Source organism: Amblyomma mixtum, chromosome 1 (assembly GCF_055824585.1).
Source record: "Amblyomma mixtum isolate Tamu chromosome 1, ASM5582458v1, whole genome shotgun sequence".
In the NCBI taxonomy this organism is placed as follows: Eukaryota; Metazoa; Arthropoda; class Arachnida; order Ixodida; family Ixodidae; genus Amblyomma; species Amblyomma mixtum.
In genome coordinates, this window is record NC_143012.1 from 92,385,763 (window position 1) to 92,406,784 (window position 21,022).

At 47.0% G+C, this 21,022-nt stretch overlaps 1 protein-coding gene across 1 annotated transcript; it reads left to right on the plus strand.

The window, feature by feature from the left end:
* The first annotated feature begins 1,924 nt into the window (after positions 1-1,924).
* Positions 1,925-14,371, plus strand: LOC149367217 (DNA-binding protein RFX2-like). The gene is made up of 3 exons (XM_089573279.1): positions 1,925-1,965; positions 9,044-9,197; positions 12,907-14,371. Exons 1-3 carry the CDS (start codon positions 1,925-1,927, stop codon positions 13,138-13,140), a joined length of 429 nt encoding a protein of 142 aa, XP_089429405.1. The 3' UTR covers positions 13,141-14,371.
* The last annotated feature ends 6,651 nt before the right edge of the window (positions 14,372-21,022 follow it).

Genomic DNA, 21,022 nt, shown 5'->3' on the forward strand with positions numbered 1-21,022 from the left:
CGGTTCATTGCGAGTCAACCTGTTTGTTAGTGGAGCTTAAGTGCAACCTGTGCGCCATTTGGCTGGCAACGTATGCAGACCAGGACCGGCGTCGGTGATTTTCATACCGAGCACTTCGAGTTTTCAGCGCGTGTTTTGCACTGTGACATCTTTAAATACGTGAGCTACGGGTCGTGATTTTTCATTGAAGCGCTCTTATAGGTTTTAGGTCATCACTGCTATCACCGACGCTGAGAAATTCAAAGAAATCGCCGCCGATTTTGTATGCCCCTCCTCTCTGTAATAGACCAGCACTGATCTGTAACTTAAGCAAGATGCGGTGGCGCTACGGTCGCCGGCTGTGTCAACATCTGCAAACGTTGGTGTCGACAAGGGTCCGAAACTGTGCTTACGGGGCAAGGAAATACTTGTGCACAAAAGTTTTTTAAAAATTTTTCAGACTTCAGTTTCAGTTTCAAAATTTTCAGTTTTGGCGGGGAAACACTTCAGGTAGGTTCGAATCACGACAATCATTCCGCGTTTTGTTGGTTGATTTATAGGGTTTAACGTTCCACAGCGACTAAGACTATGCGGTACGCCATAGTGGAGGGCTCGGATAGCTTGCGCACCCTGGAGTTCTTTAACCTGCACTGACATCGCACAGTACACGGGCCTCTAGAATTTTGCCTCCATCGACATTCGACCGCCGGGGCCAGGATCGAACCCGCGTCTTTCGGGTCAGCAGCCGAGCACCGTAACCAATGAGCCACCGCGGCAGCCTTCGTTCCGTGCTTTGTGAAGTCAGTGACTGCGTATAATGGTGATCCTTCTGAGAACTTCGCAGTGGTGATAAGCGTCAGCCGTGCGAATGAGGCTGACGTAGCAGGAGTACATCAGGTGGCTTCTGCAAGCATGTTGATGCACCTGCTTAGAATTTGCATATCCCCTGTCAATCATTTGCCGGATTGCCTGTGCTGCGTCAGTCTAGGCAGTCCTTCCCTCCTGGCTGACGCCTACATCGTGGCTGTTCCGAAGACATACGCGGCTGTTTGAGACGTTAAGTATAATAAATCATTCTTTGTTTCTAGCTAACTGCCTAGCTTGATTTGTGAGTAGTAACCTGGTTCCGCGGTCATGGTAGTGTGGCGCCTGTGCTTTCCCGATGCGCATGTTCATTTTACAGCAGTTATATTTAATGGCAAGGATTGAGCCCGAAACAAAGACGTAGCATGTCGTGTTCGCTGCCTTTTTGGGGTTCTCGACCGTCGAAGAAATATTTTTTAATGTGTTAAGCATTATAGAGGCCAACGCGGCAAAAAATGACCGCCGAGTGAGGCCGCACCGAGAATGGAGAGGGCAGAGGAGGGAGCGCTCGAGAGGACGGGAAAGGGAGGCGGCCGGAGCGGCGAAGGCCAGACGTAGCGGGACATTCGTCCCACCTCCCTTACGTCGTATGTGGGCAAGCTCATGCAGCACGTTCTCCACAACTGGCTCAGCCGGCATCCAGAGAGCAACCACATGCCTTGGTGCTTGTTTGGCTTCCGCCCGGGCATATCCATCCAGGACGTCTTTCTACAACACCACATCCTTGACTCGCCCGCGGGCGACACCACGGCTATTCTCGGTGTCGCCGTAGCAAAATAATTCCAGAACGTTACCCTCGTAGCCTTCCTAGAAGGCCTCAGCGCCTTAGGTGTAGGCCTGCGGGCGTAGAATTACATCCGCGACTTCCTCTCAGAACGCATTGCTACACTCACCTTGGGCGACCACCAAGGTGAGTCTCACTGGGGGCACGGGGAATGCCTCAGGGTTGAGTGCTGTCTCCTATATTCTTCAACATAGCCCTTCTCCACTACCCCATCAACTCTTCCAAGTTCCCGACATACATTGAAGCTTCTATGCTGATGACATAACTGTCTGGGCCAATCGAGGCAGTCATGGCGACATGGAACACAACCTACAGTCGGCCCTCAACATCATCGACTCGTACGTTCGCGCGCTGGGCGCAGCCTGCTCCCCTTCCAAATCAGAGCTCTTCCTTTACCGCCCCGAACCGCACGACCCCGCCCACTCTCTCATTTCACTCACGCTAGAGAGCCACTTATTCCCCTAGTCTCTCCATCCAAACTATGCAAAACCACACCCAGCAAGTCATCCGTCTAATGCGTTGCGTGGAGAACTGGCGCGCAGGTCTGCGAGAGCGCAAAACTCTTTGCCTCGTCCAAGCCTACATCACGAGCTGCACCGCGTCCTCATTTCTTTTCAAAAGCTCGCTGCGCTCTATTAAACTTATTTTAACCCTTTTCGTCAGCCTTCATGTTTCTCCCCATACACTAGAACATATAAAATCGGGATGTTATACACTTTCCTTTTGGATAATAATAGCAAACTGCCATTAATTATCTGAGAGTACCTGCCAAATGCACTCCACCCTGAATTCATTCCCCTAACATCATTGACTCGTACGTTCGCGCGCGCGGCCTAGCCTGCTCTCCTTCCGAATCAGAACTCTTCCTCTACAGGCCCAGGCCGCACGACCCTGCCAACCCTCCTGTCTCACGTACGCAAGGGAACCACCCCTAGTCTAAAGATTCGCACCCTGGGCCTCTTTCTTCACTCCCACGGCGCGCATGGCGACACCAGCCGAGCTCTCTAGACCCAAACCCAGCAAGTCACCCGTCCAATCCGGCGCTTGGCAAACCGGCGCGGAGGACTGCGAGAGCGGAACACTCTCCAACAACACTCTGACCCAAGCGTACATCACGAGCCCCACGGCGTACTCATTCCCCTACCTCCCCCTAAAGCAAAAGGAGCGGGACCGCATCAACGCGCTCCTCAGGAGCAGCACGAAGGTCGCCCACCGCCTACCCCCAGCACCTCTACTGCCCGGCTCCTCAACCTCGGTACCCACAACACGTTTCAGGAGCTGGCCGAAGCCACCCCAATACCAGAGCTGACTCGCCTGTCGGGCCCCGAGGCAGGCCGCACTCTACTCTGTCAGATAGTCGTCGCCCCGATCACCCATCCTACAGAGGGGATCCCCCTACCTTCAGTCCTATGCTCGCATGTCATCATACTTGCCATCCGTAAGAACGTGCACCCCGAGCACGACGAAGAACGCAGGGCATCCCACGCCAAAGCTCTGCACTAGCTATACAGTGACAGTTCCGAGGTAGCCTATGTGGACGTGGCAGCGTACTCGTCGGTCTCGTGCATGGTCCTCGCCGTCGCTAACAATCAGGCCCGGTTACTCGCATCAGGCCCCATCACACAGACTCACCACAGATTGCAGAAGAAGCAGCCATTGCGCTCGCCCTCCTCTCCACATCTGCCACCAAAATTCTCTCCGACTCAAAATCCGTCCTATCCAATTTCGCCAAAGGCCTGATATTCCGCACCGCGGCTCGGCTTCTACGCTTCTGGCATCCGACCCGCTCCGTAGCCCTTATCTGGACCCCCGCAAGAGGCCCACTCCCTCGCCCGACGTCTCACTTTCCGGGCCGGAGTTAGACCTCCTCCGCCATCCCAGGAGCGCCTGCTTATCTTCAGATATATACTTACCCACTACCGAGATACCCGGCGCGTTTACGCACCGCCGGCTCGCTCCCTAACCCTAACCCAGGCCTCCCACTGGCGCCGACTCCAGGCCCGTACTGCTCCTTACCCTATACTTCGTCATGCCCGCCACCCCGATCAGTTACTCTCTTCCTGTAAGCTCTGCGGGAAACCACGAGACTTTATTCACATCGTCCCCACATGCCCTACCTTCCCACACCCTACTTCCCCAACCACCGCGGAGTCGTACTGGTAGACCCTCCTGGCCAGCTCCGCTGCTGCTGACTAGTGCAGCGCCGGATAATTACCGACGCCTTGAAGCGGATAGTCCTCCAAGGGCTGTCCTTTGCCCTTTAAGAGCAGCCCCCTAAGGGCTGCCTCGTCTCACGTAAGGGGGGAGGGGGCAGGGGAGAGGGGTTTGCCCCTCTGCATTCCTTGGCAATAAATTTTCCAACATTACCACCACCAACATAGTTTGGCGGCTGCCGTCTGGCGCTTAGTTTCACTCTGACATTCATTTCCTTTCCATTTCAACCTCCTCATTAAATACGTGAAGGCGTACGGGCTCAGGTGTCCGCCTTTAATGAGGGAGCTTTGTTGCGCCGTTAGTTTCACTGAAGCGCTCCAACTCTACCACATTTTACGTTTACAGCATTCGAACTATCCGTATTCTTGCTACCATTTCCATGGTGAAAATAGCTGTTTCTTGGAAAAACCAGAACTCATGACAAAAATCAATATTTCGCTCCATAGCAAGGAATAGTCATGACCACCTCCTGGATGTAATAAAATTGGTCGTGGCTATTCGACGGCCGATGCGTAGTGACAACACTTGGGACCTTTTGCGTTTAACGTATTGGCACCTTTCGTGATTTTTCCCTTATTATTCTTCGAAAAAATTACAACTTTTATCATGTTCAGAGCGTTGGAGCTTGCCAGGAGCACTTTGCCAACCGCAGCTGATTAAACTGCTTGTCTCAAAATCCTCATGACTTCAGGCTTAAAAAAAAAAAACGTTTTGCTTAGCCAGGGAGGAAATTTCGAGATTGCACTTTCTTTTACCACAAACAAAGCCGTATTCGGGGGAAATATCCACTTTAACCTGCTTTTCTTTGAAACGTAATTCATGAAAGTGCTTATATGGTGTAACATAACGGCAAAAAGAATGGTGCTAACATCTCTGTGGTCTATAACACACGGCTAAAACGTACACAACGGAACGAATGTCTTCCTTTCTCAGCGCATAAACAGTTGGGCGTACCCTGCTCGCCACCAGCAACCAACCAAGTGATGTATGCGACAGGGATCTCTGAAAATCATCACTTAAGCGAGATTTTTATTGAATAATGAGTCAGGCGCTAATGCACGGCATCGTTTTCCTGTTAATGTCTGCATTTATCGCGTTATTGAAGCTGGAAGGAAAGCGGCTTCTACTCAAGATCAGCGCAACTACGCCGCGCGGTATTAGAAATATTTCTACCATTTTTTTTAATCAGTAGTTCTCGGCTCCAGCTGTTCCCTCTCCCACCCACCGTATCCCCGAGAACTTTCTAATCTTATCTTGCTGCGTGACTTTCGCCGTCCCTTCCATAGCTTGTCCTCGGTTGGAATTCGCTCCGTTGCTACAACAGACCGATTATTAGTTGGCCGGACGGCAACTTACCTGTCGGCAAAAATGTTGCAAGCGATGATGCCCATCCCGTCGTCAAGCACCTCAGCCAGTCTGTGGCCCCCTTTCCCTATGTCGGTGACGATCCTGTGACTGCGCAGGGACTTGATTGTGGAAGAAGCACGTCGCTATAGGGAACCCAACACAAAGGTTGGCTGCGCGACGACAGCGCCGAGCTCTTCCCCTAGCGGCGGAATTCGGAAGCGTTTGTCGGGCAAGACGCCGCCAACGCCACCGCTGCGTTTTGACTGACCGTGCTTGCATTCTGCTAGTTCCCGCCTCACCGCGGTGGCGGAGAGCGGATGCCCGACGGCTGCACCGTAAGCTGATTATAGTCACTGGTGGAAAATGTTAAGGCTAAAGCCTTTAATGGCTCATGTTGTCGTCGTTTAGCAGACGGTGTCACACCTTTGGCAGAGTTTAACTCGTGTTTCAGATAGAGGAGGAAAAAATGAGCCGACAAGCCACGTTCGATAACTGTAGAGAAATTAGTTAATTAATTACAGTAAAAAATGACAAAATTGAGTTGAAATAGCGCGGACGTAGATATAGCCACATGAACGGTATGACGCCACATCCACAGACGGTCGTCACGGCATAGTGAAAATTTTCACAGAATGGTAGGAAAGATGTCAGATTTGTGTCAAATTATATGTAAAATGTGTAATTAAGCGTAATTAACACTTAAGATCCCCGAAAGATGTATAATTTGGGTATCGATATAGCCACGGGAACGGTGTGACGTCACATCCACCGGAAGTCGTCACGGCATAGTGCCCTCGGCTTACGCCTCTCCACACTTTAGTTGCCAAAGTGTCCTCGCAATTTTCAGCTAGATTTTCACTCGTGGGCAAGCGAGGCCGTGGTTGCCTGAAAGCGGGAAGCTTCTTGATGTCTCTAGAACTTACCTCAAATGCAGTTTCTTACAAGGCGTGCGCGAAGTCAACAGAAATCTACGCAGGTGGCAGGAATGCAGGTCAAGTATTGCTGCAGTATCGTGGGCAGAACAAGTGATTAGAAAATGATACAATGCTCAACTGCCTGCGAAAACAGCCGAAGATACGCCGGCGGGCCCTCAACATATGTGTATTTACTCGGCCGACGCCTTATGTAAGGTGGCAGCAGGAACTGCGAAGGCGAAGCAGGCAGTCGCCATTGCACTTATCAACTAGAGTACTTGTGTCGTGCACACGAGCTAGCAGCGCGGCTCTGCAGATTACAGACCATGGGAGTGTAGACACCGGACTGCAGCGCAGTGGCGGTACGTGCCCCATCGAAGTGCATAAGAGGTGTGAAGTGGTACACACTAAAAAATTTGCACCCTTAAAGGTGGAACACTAAAGACGGCACCCTTTCGACACCCTTGCTTTTTTTGTTTTTTTAAAGGGTGCGCTGCGTCAGAATCTTTAATGCGCCCATACACACTTCAAAGGCGCACGGGTGCTTAAGGGTGTAAGTGCAAAGTAAGTACTTTTCAAATGATGAGAGCTGTTCGAGTTTTCTATTAAATGGCAGCTGCAACCTTGATGCGAGCAGTTATGACTGCGATTTGCGCCCCCATAATGTGATAATTCACTGAATTATTTCAGCTGAAGTGCTAAGCATCACTGACTCCAAATAGGGGCTCGCTGAAATGGCATATGTAAACTTTGAGAAGAGCATGCGCGTCATGCAAGTAAGTATTCCGCGCAGAGGTGGTGTCTTCTGTGTTGAACTCTGTCGCCTCAGTAGTTTTGTATGGATTATTCCACTTATGTTTATACCTGTTTATGTTTCTTTAGCAAAAATATGTTGCACATTGTAGCATCGTGTTACTGTGCGAGCGGGTTGGCTGAAGGCTGCCCTCTTTTAGCGAGTTCCTTAGTGTTTTCTCAATATCTTCAAAAAAATGGCAGAGGCTCAGCTTGGTTAAGCCCGGAAATTGCAAAAGCAACTGCATCCGTTTCTTCAGCCCGCATCCGCCGTGTCTACCGCTGCTCTACGCTGACGGCACGAGCTGGAGCTCTGTTTATGCAACTGGTATGACGAAGGATGGATGGATGGATGGATAGGAGCGCCCCCTTTGAAACGGGGTGGTGACAATTGCCACCATGCTCAGCTTTTTTTCTTTATTATTTTTTTGTTTACTGTGTTGGCAATTCTCATTAAGATTCGCCATCATCTTTACCTACAGTTTCCTACAATTCTAACCTTATGCCACATCTCTGCTTTTCAGCCACCAATCTTCCAATCGCTTTTTGCTGACTTCCACTGCAGATTTATTTACATGACCATTGTTATCTTTAAACCCTAGGGCCTCAGAAAGAGTGACTGTGCCTGCATCGACATCCGGATGGATACCATCACATTTGATTATGAGGTGTTCAATTGTTTCCACAGATCTACCACACACTGCACATGTGTCATCTTCTTCGTTAAATTTCTTTTTGTAGCTGCGCGTTCTAAGACACCCTGACCTAGATTCAAAAAGTAGGGCACTGCCTCTTGAGTTACCATAGAAAAATTCTTTCCTGATCTGCCTTTTCCAATATCGATATAGTTCTACACTATGTTTCTTTTCCATTGAATTCATCCAATTTTTAACTTCCGCGTTTTTAACCTGTCGTTTAATGCTCTTTCTTTCTCCGTCCTCATGACCGGCATACTTACTGGTTAGTTTTCTAGTTCTTTTCCGCCACTGTGAGTCAGCGCTCTTTCTGTATAAATAATTAAATACCTTAGCTGCCCACCTGTTATCGTCCAATTTCCTCAGGCGTTCTTCATATAGTATTTTACTCTTAGCTTCCCGTGCTTCGAACGATGCCCAGCCCATATCCCCTTGTACTGCCTCGTTTGTGGTTTTGCCGTGGGCACCTAGTGCTAATCTTCCAACAGCTCCCTGATTTACGTCTAATCTCAACTGAACTTCTGCCCTTAAGCACGGAACCGCATTTAAGTCCCGGCACCGATAACGTGAACAGGGAACTCCTGTGGAGCATATTGAAAAATTTAGGTATCGGTCATGACGTAATTGATTTTCTACAGGAAATCTACCGAGATAATGAAGTTGAAATTACATGGGAAGGGAAAAAAGTACCACAACTGTGGGGGTGCACAAAGGGTTAAGGCAAGGTTGTCCTCTATCACCGCTGCTATTCATGCTTTACGTGATAAATATGGAAAGAAGGCTAGAAGAAAGTAATCTAGGTTATAATCTGTCGTACAGATTAGGCGGAAATGTAGTTGAGCAGCGACTCCCGGGTTTAATGTATGCGGACGATATTGTACTGTTAGCAGATAGCCAGGAAGATTTACAAACTTTGGTTAATTGCTGTGGAGACGAAGGAGACGCTCTAGGATTCAGTTTTAGCGCAACTAAATCAGGTGTGATGGTTTTTAACGATACAACTGACTAGGTGCTTACAATACAAGGCCACGAAATACCCAAAGTGGCCGCATACAAATACCTCGGGATATGGCTAAACGAAGGGCAGATATACACGGAAAAGCACGAACAGGCTCTTAGGGTAAAAGGACGAAGAGACGCCAGGATAATGAAACATCATTTCATGGGCAACTACTGCCCTCTGGTGGTGAAAATTGCAACCGATGCATTTGCCGATCGTAAATAGTCTTTGGCAGTGAGAGCAACGCAACATCAGATCGAGCGAGTGTGACTTGTTATACGCAATATTGGTACCGTCTCCCTTGACGAGTACAGCTCATGGTTGGTAGTTAAAGGGTTGAGAATCAACAAGATATTACAATTACAAATTGAAAGGTAAGACATATGACATTGCTCACGCAGGATTGGCTGGAAAGAAACGTGTGCTTACCACTTCCCCATTTCTTCTCGTGCAGTTCGATGGTGATCCGTGACCTGACCCTTCGGAGTGCGGCCAGCTTTGGATCGTTCCACCTGATCCGCCTGCTGTACGACGAGTACATGTTCTACATGGTGGAGCACAAGTTATCCAAGGCCACGGGGAAGACCCCCATCGCAGTCATGGGAGAGGTGAGCCGCTTCACTTTGGGCGACCGCATTTGCGCATCCATTTTTGGAAGGGGCGGTTGGGGGGGGGGGAATTGTAACAGAGGCATGGAGGGTGTCTGGAATTTCCATGCTTAGTTTCGGGAGTGAAGGCAAGCTTTCTTCCCAGGCGTGGCACATTGACTGCCTACTACTCTTTCTTAATAATCAGTTCAAATGTCTGTTTTCATGCCCCGTAAAACCTCGTTAATTCGGACTTCAAGGGAATGGAAAATGTCGAATTATTGAATGGCCCGCCAAAACTGCCAGAAACCATTCGCGTGAAAACGAAATTTATTTTGTGGGAACCTGGGTAATGGTTGTTGCCTTTGAAGACTAGAACTGGGTGGCAACGACGATTTCTGCAATTTCTGCAGTTTTGCAATGGTAAGTTTCTTCGCGGCTTCTTTCAGTGTCCAAAACTGCAGCGCTGGAGCTTCTTCATGTGTACCGTCATGTGAGGAGGCTTCACCAAACGAACAGCCAACAGCACGTGATGAGCGAAGTGTTTCGGCACACTGGAAGAACAGAAATACCAGGCAGATGGAAGCGAGCGAAACGTGCACTGCGAGCGGAAGCGGCAATATGCCTTCAAAAAAATGAGCAGCGAAAGATTAGCAACAAGGCAATTGTCTTACTAAATGGTGTATGGCTTGGCTGGCTTGCTGATTTGTGCGGCTGATAGCTGCCATCGCCACGGCCTGGCAACGACTGGTGACGGAGCTTTGAAAATGAAACTACGCAGCTGGACTCCCTCTCAGACCATTGATGGGAGCCTGCTGACTGTTAATATGCCTGCCTTTGCGTGCAGATCAGAGGGGTTTCATATTAAGGGGAGAGCCTGGTCTTGAAAAAAAAATTTATTAATGAAGTCACAGTTGATAAATCTTCAGGGAAGATGTGTTTTCGTGCACCGATTCTAAATATGTCATTTAATTTCATTTAAAACCATTCCTTGAGCACTTATGTAATTTTTGCGCACATATTTTGTGAAGAGCTTTGGAAAAATTTCTTGCGGGAAACTTTCTGAAATGTATGCCATTCGGTTCTCTTGACACCAAGGAATGCAATAACGGTAAAATTGTCTCCCTGCCTATCGTAGAACTTGAGTTATAAGGTTTTGAAGTTGTCGCTTCAGAAATGAGAAGAAAAGTATGTACTCCTGTTTATGAAGTGGCAGCTTCAGTACCTTGTAACTCAAGTTCTACGATAGCCAGGATGATAATTTTACCTTTATTGCATTCCTTGGTATCAAGAGAACGCAATGGCATACATTTCAGCGAGTTTTCCCGCAGCAAATTTTCATCAAAACTCTTCGCAAAATACTTCCATAAAAAGCGCATAAGAGCTCAAGGAATTGTTTTACATGAAATTAAATGACACATCTAGAATCAGTGCACAAAAATACATGTGCCCTGAAAATCTCATAACTATATCTAGATTAATGAAATTTTCTTTTCAAGACCAGCCTCCCCCCTTATATGTAATATGCTGTTCAGGCCTGTGGACGAATATCTGGACGATCGCCTACCGAGCATGTCATGTCTCGACGCGGTGCTCCTTCGGGGGCCCGTCTGAATTGACCAATGTGAGCCCCATGGTGTCCAGATAAACAAGCTTCCGACGCCATAGACTTGCATGGGCCTTTGGCAAAACTCCAGCAGCAGTCTGAATTTGTAAATGAGGTTTTACTGTAGCAACGCTGCCCCCTCGTACGTTTTCGGTTTCAGAATGGAGGGTGGTTTCCGGCCCGGCTCTGGTTTCCGGATGACGACAGTAGCGATGCGTGTCTCGGAAACTGACTTTAGCACCAATCCTGGCATGTTTTCAGTCCGAATTAACCTGTGCACACATGATTTCACTTCAAATTAACTAGTGTGCGGTGCCTTTGACTCATGTACATTTTTACGGGAGGGAGCAGGGAGGCCGAATTATCCGATTTTCCCAATTAACGGGGGCTGAATTAAAAAGATTTGACTATATGAACAAATACAGTGAAACCTCGTTTATTCAGCCCTTGTTAATTCGGATAATTGGGGCTGCCACTGGAGTCCCGCCAAACGCCCATGCAAGTCTATAGTGTCGGAAGCTCATTTATTCAGACACAATGGGGCGGCTCACATTGATTATATTTTGATATTAGTCCACAGGACTGAATTGCATATCACATTGTCCCGTTGACTGCATGCCAAGGCAGGCGTGTTGACGATCAGCAGGTTCCCGTTGATAGGCGCAGAGACAGTCTGGCCGCATAGTTTCGTTTTCCAAGCAGCCGCTGTTGTCACGCAGCTTTCATCCTAAAAGGTGATAAAAATTGCCAAGATAAATTGCGCCTTTAAGTGAATGCTTCTTGGCATTTTTTTTGGAGGGGGGGGAGGAGCATTTTATATTTCCACATTCAGGTAATTTCGGCGTTTTTCTCTCTCCCTTGGATTCTGAATTAACAAGGTTTTACTGTACATGAAAGGGCTGAGGAAAAAACCTGAGGGAGCATTGTCAAGTCTTGAGGATTTTTTTCTTGTCTTATGACTTCAGTTAGACCATAACAGGCATAAAGGAGGCATTAATGGTGAATTGAGAGTAGTATGATGTGTACGTTCTCATGTTGTTACTTTTTTTAGAACTCTCATCATCATCATCATCATCAGCCTGACTACACCCACTGCAGGGCAAAGGCCTCTCCCATGTCTCTCCAATTAACCCTGTCCTTCGCCAGTCGCGGCCACCGTATTCCCGCAAACTTCTTAATCTCATCCGTCTATGCCGTTGATATGTTAGACCAAAGGTTTTTATTAATGAAGCCACAATTATGAAATACTCAAGAAGCATATATCGGCTGCAGACCTGAAAGACATGGGTTCAATCCCAGCCGTGGCGGTCGTGATCGAACCCGCGTCTTTTGGGTCACCAGCCGAGCTCCATAACCAGTGAGCCACCGCGGAGGGCGGTCGAATTTCGATGGAGTCGAAATGCTATAGGCCCGTGTACAGTGCAACGTCACAGCGGGTTAAAGAAACTCGGGTGGTCGAAATATCTAGAGCCCTCCACTACGGTGTCCCTCATAGCCTGAGTCGCTTTGGGACGCTAAGCCCCATAAACCATAAACTTTTAAATTTCACTCACCCCAAACAGTGCTTAGACATTGTAAATATAGAGTAGCACCCATTTCAGTTTCCACACTAAAAGCTATTACGGCACAGTGACAATGCACCTTGTTGACAAAAGGTTGAGTGGACTGCGGTTGCCGCCTCATCCTAGAAATGCTAGGCAAAGTGGCGCCATCTAGTGGCAAAAGCTAAAAGTACATTTTTGGCGATTCGAAGCGTGCGTTGCTTTGCATCGAAGGGCGCACTGGATAGAGCGTAAACTTTAATGAAACGTCAGGAACACTCCAGAAAGAAAAACACCTTGTACATTTAAAACAAGTCTATTATTTTGTAGAGATGGGGGCACATGCTGCACTACACTAGTAATGGCAGGGTTCCACCACAAGATGGCACTGCGTGCTATATTTTCAGTACTGAATTAAAGTTATAAATCCTCGTTTCTATTGCAGTGATGAGTTGTCAGAATATGAAGCATGATCTTTTCATTTCTGTGATAAACTCATGGCATGTTTTGGTCTCTGATCAATCCCTGTAAGAGGCAGGACTTCTGAGCATAGCTTGGTCTCTTTCTTTATCATCCCCCTCAGTTCCTGGGCATGGGAGCGAAGGCGATGACCTGCGACGCCCTGAGCCCCGACGGAGTCATCGAGAACGGCTCGTCGCCATCGTCGTCGACGAGCAACTGCTCGACGCGTGCGGTCCAATCTGCCGCGTACAGCATGGTGCTTGCCAACGGCTGGCCCGCCAACATCGTGAGTCAGACGCAGGCGGTCGACACCGAGCCGGCAACGTCGCCAGCCAAGAAGCTAAAGACAGTCTAGTCACGCGCTGGCAAGCCCCGGAAGGTTTGAAGACGAGGGCCTTGCAACCTTTTGCAGAAGTCGAGCCATCTCCCGGACGCCCGCTTACTTGTTGCCGTGGAGATTGAACAGACTCTACGTAATCTTGTTCACTTGTTCCGGAATCATGAAAGAAGGGCAGCGGTCAGTTGAATGTCCAGCACGGCCCCTTGTGGCAGCAGTCTGTCCTGTTGGTGCAGAACTTTTATCATCTGCTTCTAAGACTTGAAAGCAGACAGTGCACTTTACACATTTTGTGCTTTCTTCATTTTTTTTTCTCCCAAGCCCTCATCAAATGGTAATGAATGGAAACTAGGTGTTCGTTATGGTTCTCATTAGCAAAATGCCTGGTTTCGTGAATGCGTGGTTTGCACGTGGCACTCGCAAAGTCAGCACCTGCCTGAAAGCTTGGGGTAAAGCTTAAAAGTGCCTCCTCTCGTAAGTGACGCAACGTTTTGGAGCACAGTCTAAAACGTGCTAAAGAAGTGATGTGCGGGCGATTGGCAGAAACTCTCCTTTTATGGGTAGTAGGAGATTGGTTCTGTTTCGGATAGTCGGAAGAGAAGGTTGATTAGAGCTCTTGAAAAAAACCTTATCAGTGCAGGACAGGCAGACAGTACCTACTCTTATCTCTTATTGTGCTGCCTTTAGGTTTCCAAGTTCACAGTTGGAAAAGGCGTGCACTCAAAAAACAGTCCGCTGCCGCTGTTCTGGCCTCTCGAAGGCAACATGGAAGATGCTATTGTGACAGTGAAACAACAAACTAAGGTGCCTGACAGTACGTAGTTGTGTCTCTTGTTGGATAGTCTTTGTGTCTGTCTTTTTAAAAAGGTGTTTGTTGTTTGCTGCAGTAGTGCAAAAGTCAGTGAAGTCATATCCTGAGCTCTGGTTGCCTTTCTCCCATTGATCCCGGTTTCACACTGCAACAGAAGCTTCACACTCCGGACGTGTTTCCACGTTTCCTCTCCCTCTTTAAGGGGCGAAGCTGATCTTAGAAAAAAAAATTTTGTCGATGAAGTCACAATAATGGAATCTTCAAGAAACGTGTATTTCTGCGTGCTGATTCCAAATAAGTAATCTAATTTGTTGTAAAACAAGTCCTTGTGCACTTAATAATATGTTATGTAGCTGTTTGCCGAAAGCTTTCAATAAATTTGGCTGCAGGGAACTTGTTAGATTGCATGCCATTGGCCTGTCTAGACGTCAAACTATGCAATAAGGGCAAAATTATTATCCTCTCTATCATAGATTTGAGTTCGACTGCTTTGAATTTGCCACTTCACAGACGGGAAGAAACTGATGATTTCAAAATCCTATAACTCACCTTCCGTAACAGGCAGGATGATAATTTTACCCTTACTGCATAGCTTGATGTCAAGAGAAACCAATGGCATGCAATCTAAGAAGTTCCCTGCGGTAGAATTTATTTCACTCTCTCGGCAAAAGTTACCTAACATACTGCATAAGTGCACAAGGACTTGTTATACTTCAAATTAAATTATATAGGTATTTGGAATGAGCACGCAAAAATGCATGTTCCCTGAAGATTTCATGGTTGTGACTTCATTAATAAAAATTTATTTCTTAGACCCTCTTCCCCCCATAAGAATGAGGAGACCTTGACTTTTTTTATTATTTGAACGCTGTAATTGAGCTTAGTGGGCAGGGCCGGACTCTTCATGGAGGTATCTTCCAGGGGCAAAATTTTTTATATTTATCTCGCAGAAATGGCGTGTGCATTGCTTTTAGTGTCAACCAACTAAACATCATAACATCTTTTTGTACATATATGCCCAAAGAGGGTGCAAAACTTGGTAGATTAATCGTGCGTATTGAGGCCTTCATAGATACACATGTCTGATAGCCTCTTTTTCATAGTGGCCTTTGACATCCAAGGTTTCAAAATGGGATTGCTGGTGTCTGTGCTGTCTGACTGAAGTAGGCACTGTGTTTTCAGCTTGTGTTTAGCAGCGGGTGTGAATAGTCACGTTGCAGTTTATAATTTAAGAATGTGCATTCTTTTTTGCTGCTGCTTTGTGGTATAACTTTATTGATGTGCATATAAGCCACACAAAGGGCATTGTCATTCATATCCTACTTGCACGGAGTATGCAGTCACTCGAGCCCATGGTCACTGCTACGTACTTCACAGCCGCACTGCAGTGAGCAGTACGTCAAATCCCGGTATATTTGTTTTCCTTACTTACATTGCCAAGCTGATGCGTGCTGTTAGCACATATACATAATGTGATGTCATGGAGAAGAACTTGGGTATTTTTAATGTGCAGAATGTTTTGACGACCGTGCCAATTCCAACTACCTTTGTAAGTCTATCTTTTGTTTGTTTCGCCATCTGGAAGTTGCCATATTTGCTGACCTGTGCAGCCTTGTAACTGTGGGCTGTAACCAGGTTGACCCAGTTTTTTTTTTTTAAAGCAAACTACCTGTTGTTTGTTGAATATTTTTGTTGCTTGCTTTAACTCATTTGCATTGGATTTTGAGTCCTTTTGTTGCACATTTTTGTGTCGTCAGCTGCTCCGTTCTGACAGCAACGTGTGTGGCCAGAAGTTGCATGCAGTAGGCAGGAATTTTCTGTTACGAGGCTCTTTGTGTGCCCCGAGTGCTGCATACAATGCGTGAAGGAGCCTTGTCCAGATCATCGCTGCAATTTGCATGCCTGCCAGTGTGGGTGGGCGCTTTGTTTCGCCGGTGGTAAAAAAACACTAAAAATCGGAGCTTTTATCACCTTGTTTTGTCAGTGGTGAAAAGACACTAAAAATCTGAGTTGTTAGCGCTTAACCGTATTCACTCGCGTAGTTTGCGCACTTTTTTTTTACTTAAGGCTTCAAAAAGCGGGTGCGCGAATTACATGAAAACTTTGAACATGTCTTAAAAGCTCTGCAATGGTCCTAACTCAACTTATAACATTTAATATACACTGTGTATTGCCACCTATACGCCGAACCCCCAAATCGCACCCTTTGCTGGCCAAAACAAAAAAATGGCCCCAAATATAAGACGCATACCCCCCCACCTTACGCTATGTAGTTCCCCGTGGTATGTCATGATGGTACATCCCCAGCAGCAGAGCTAATTGGCTCATTATTGGCAATGTATTGACAAAGGCCAGTCCTGTAAAGAACCAGAGAAAACCAGCCATTTCCAATATTAAGCCAATTACCTGTCCTACTTGGGATGCAAATCACAAAGCAGTAAACACACAACCATACATTTGTGAAGCCAGCAGTCGGAAGCAAATTGGAGATAACAGGCGATAAAATGGCACCCTCACGTGCACGTGCAACCCGTCTGACTGTGGCAAACCGAACCGCAAACAGTTCGGTAGTTTCGGATCTCTGTGTGCGCGTAACCTCGTCTGAGAAAGCAGCAGCCAGCGCCAGCGAACCATTTAAATGGCGCACAATTCATTCCCTCGCCAATCGTACCTTTCACAGCCACACCGATCTTCCCAAGTCTGCCTTGTGGGCACCCGCATGAATGCTGATCATCTGGCCCAGCACGGAGAGTAAAATATGCAAGTAACAATTCTTTCAGAGCGTGAGCTCTCTACTGGTCGCGTTTCGAGCCTCCCGAGTTATACTCATTCCACGGATAGAATCCAAGATGGTGGCCCCCATAGCAACGACATTGTATCCCAGTGATTGGCATCAACTCGAAACTAAACTACGTTGTTATTGTGTTGTTGTTGCAACTGAAGGAAAAATGGCCTGAGCTGAGCCACAATCTCTGCCTTGTGCAGACAGAAGAGAAATGAAAGGTGTGAGGAAAGATAGAACGTAGGCACATCACCAGGTCTGCCGAAACGACAACCCCGGTTTTAGCAGATACCCTCCCCCAACGGTCTGCATGGAACTATGTCGATCTGGTATATACATCCCTGTTTGGCAGGCATCAAAGTCGAGCCACTTAGACCCGATATTTATGTAAAATTTGTGGGCCAACAGTTTCCCGCAGAATGATCCGGATGGTGCCGTACGATTCAGCGTTTCGCGCACCATAATCTTACTAGTTAAGTTAAGCCTAACTTGTGTTAAGCCTAGCTCGTGGCAGGGATTCAAACCGGTGACCTATGTAGCCCCAATTCCACGTCGTTACCAATCTTCTCATGAAAATTGCGGCTCAACCGTTTGCCGCAGAGGATTTGGGATGGCGGCATAGGATTTCGCTTTTCGTGCAGCATAAACTTAGTTAAGTTGAAGTCTAGCTCACGGCAGGGATTCGAACTGGCGACCTGTGTTAGGTGTGTTAGCGCTAGGTATCCGATTGCTGCCTCAGTGTCGGGTCATTTTTTTTTTATAAACCCGGGTAAAATTAAGGGTGTGGAGATTGTGTGAGGGCGTAAACAACTCTAGTAAATACAATATTTGGTCAGAGGTGAAAAACGCTAGAAATATGAGTTCTTAGCAGTTCGTTTTGTCAGCAGTAAAAAACGCTAAAAATCCGAGTTCTTGCCACTTTGTTTTCCTACACTAAAGACACCAGTGGGGTTGGAAGACGGGAAGAGCAGATCTTCTGTTAAAGGAACGAGTTCTGTCTTTTAGGAGACGGCGAAAGATATAAGCACAGACATAGTACCATTGCATGTGGCGACCTCTACAGAGATTACCACCCTCAGTGCTTGCAGTTGATTAGGTTTTCTGGAGGCTATCTTCCACACTCAAGAAATTTGTTACTGCTGTGGAACATTCCACGCCCTATACTGTACCTACTTATGGGACCAACTTAACAAAGATTGGAATGAGAGCATTCTGGTTGTCCGTAGCTGATAGACTTAAGCCATAGGGAAATTGTGAGACAGCTGAGTTTCTTCACCATTTTTGCAGAACTGTGGAAGGTTTTAAGACCGGGTAGGTTTGCATCTGTGATAAGCCTCTTTGCAACATTTACATGCTAATGCTGTGAGCTGCTGTAATTCATTGAGCTTTTTAATGCTGAGCATTTTCTGCATCATACCCCGCAGAAACGGGTGGTCTGTACACACCGGGCTTTTGCCTTTGTCTTTGGTTGTGTGGTATGTTTCTAAACAGCATTTTTTTTTTCCTGCGTGGTTAGATTGGATAAATCATACCTATTTTCTGGAAAAGTTTAAAGTAGAACTGGGTTTCTTTATGGGGCTGTTGTATATTGACGTCTATAAGTCCTCTTCGAATCTCCGAACTTAAGTTGGCACCTCAACTTGCCGCCCTCGTTGACAAAAATAAAGCTACCGACATGCACACTCCCTTCCCCCCATCCTCCTCCCTGGTTTAGCATCGCATCGCATGTGGAGCTCAAAGCAAAACAGTAGTCAGAGGCAAATGGAAATCAAAAGCAATGAAACAGCACTCCACGCCGCCTTCTATACTTGCGTGCGGCCACCCGACTAGCGGCAAACCGAACTGTCACCGACCGGTCCTGTAGTTGCGGATTCCGGTGCAGCACACGCTCCGGATGCTCTCTGGGCCGTGTCACAGACTTCATATTGATTTAAAACTACGTTAGTTTGCTCTCACGTCATGTACCGCTTGTCAGGAAAAATGGTAAGTGGCGTTGCTATTAGAATTTCCTTTGCAGAACTGACTTGCACCCAAATTAATGTGCTTTATTTTCTTTTTTCTCTATCTGCATCCTGCCTGACATGGGCGCCGGCACAAGGCGCGTACTACCCACGACATGGCGGAAACTTCCCTAGATCCCATGAATAGGTTCGCTCCGCGCATAGGTCAAGCTCTTGATCTCTAATGGCTCTTCTTGGAAATTTAAAAAAAGACAGACTTATAGACCTTTTTGTGAGCTTTGGAGCAGCAAGTTTATTCAGGTTGGGGGGGGGGGGGGAGCGTAGTAACTTTAATGTGCAGTGAGGTGAGCCTAAGCATGCAGTCATCTTGCAACACCTTCTACTTATAAGTTAGATTCAAGTATGTTTCTTTTCTTTTTTTTTGGCAGTGCAGCATCAACATATCTTTGCAAACATTTTAGAGGTTGTCCTGAGCACAGAAGCTTAAAAAAAAAACTGGTGCAAGTCTCAATTTTCTTTTCTGGGGTTTTCACCTCTCTGGGCCGTGTCACGCACTTCACATTGATTTATAACATGGTAGCCTGCTCCTACTTTCAGCCTTGCAGCAGCAGCTAAAAGGAACCTCAGGGGCAACAAAGTCAATCCAAGGAACATTAAAACAATGTGACAATATGGAAGCCTAGATGACCGTAACTAGGTTTCTTTTTCAATATATTTTTTTTGAGCATCAGCTGGCAAGTAAGACCAGCTGCACAGGAGTATTTATCACCAAGCTAACAAATTTAGCCACCACTTCAAAAGGTGTCAGTTGCTGCGTAATCGATATTAAGGAAGAGAAGGAGACCTAGTCAGCGCAGTCTCAAATGCACCCGCTGTAAATGCTGTATTCAACCTCCACTACTGCGGTGTTATGTATAGCACCGTGCCTTCACCAAACATGTTAAGGCATCTTAATCGTCCCATAAGCAAGCACTCCGTGTGCTCTGTACAGCCACTAAGGTGAAAGGCAAGCGTCCTGATTTTTTTGGCGTGTATGTATAGCGTGCATGAACTGAGTGTGGACAACCACTGCTTAATGCACTCAATGTCATCGTCAGCGCCCTCATTGTATCAAAGTGATCAGTGCGGTGTTTGATCTACCACACGCATTTGTATGCCTAGCACAGCAGTTTTCATCGTCACTTCTCTTTTTTTTTTTTATGTGGGAGTTCACCCATAACACATTTCACTTGCTTCACGAGAAAGGGATGCCGAAAGCAGTTCCCTAGAAAAGGAGAGGACAACATTTGCCTCTGAACAGGAGCTCGAGACTGCTATTGGTGGCAGGTTTGGGCTTGCCGGGTGACCATTGGCATCTGTGACAATGTAACTGTAGAAAATGGCGTTTGTTTACTTGCTGTGGTTATGCAGTGGGGCTTGACTGAAGCACTTTGTCTTGCAAATCGTTGTATGTTGAATCATCACACTGTAGGCACTCAAATGTTGCTGCCTCTGTGAAGGCCACGGTATCATTATGATTTGAAAGAGCGCCTGTTGTTTGCTGACTTCTTTAGTGCCACGGATAAAAAGCAAAGTTGCTGTCCTGCTGTGAACTAACAAAAGCTGCTTGATTCGTTGTCTTGGCAATGTCAACGTGTCGGCTCATCTCGACACTCATCTTTTTTCATGTTAGATTGATGCAAAACAGTGTCGCATAACGTTGCTTTCACATTATTCACAGCATTGTAAACGAAGGTTTGATATGTTCATGATGCATAAATCACTGACGGTACCATTGTAATACCATGACTGGCAAAATAACGTCTTGCAAAGTGGAGTTGTCCAGCGTCGTCACTCGTGCCACGTCGCTCCATTAAGCTGTCCATGTATAGCCACCCGGGGTCCACTTTTCAGGGCATTTGTTCCCGGCGTCCCTTCATTGCACACCCAGGACGACCACATGAAAAAAAAAGTTTTTCTTGATGGTATCTTGTGCAGATTTCATCTGTTTTGCTCCGCTGTGTCGTCTTCAAGAGAACATGAAAGCTCTAGTCATTGCTACGGTATGGATTTCATGTGCCTGCACTAGCGGAGAGTGTCTTTTTTTCCTTCTCTCATGTACAATACAGTGTGACCCACAGGGTCCCCCCGAGGAAACGGAAATGCTTTGCTGTAACGCATTGATGTGCGATGTCCTTGTTAGTTTTGAGTGAGAGTGTGCGCATGTCTTCGTATGGAGGTCTTCGTTGTCGCTGTGGCTTGTTTCAGCGCCTCTGTCTGCGTAGGGAGTGGTGTTCTTTTACGACTTTCGTTACTTTCTTCAACGGCAGTGCGGTTATTTCATAGTACTCACTGTCTGTTACTTTC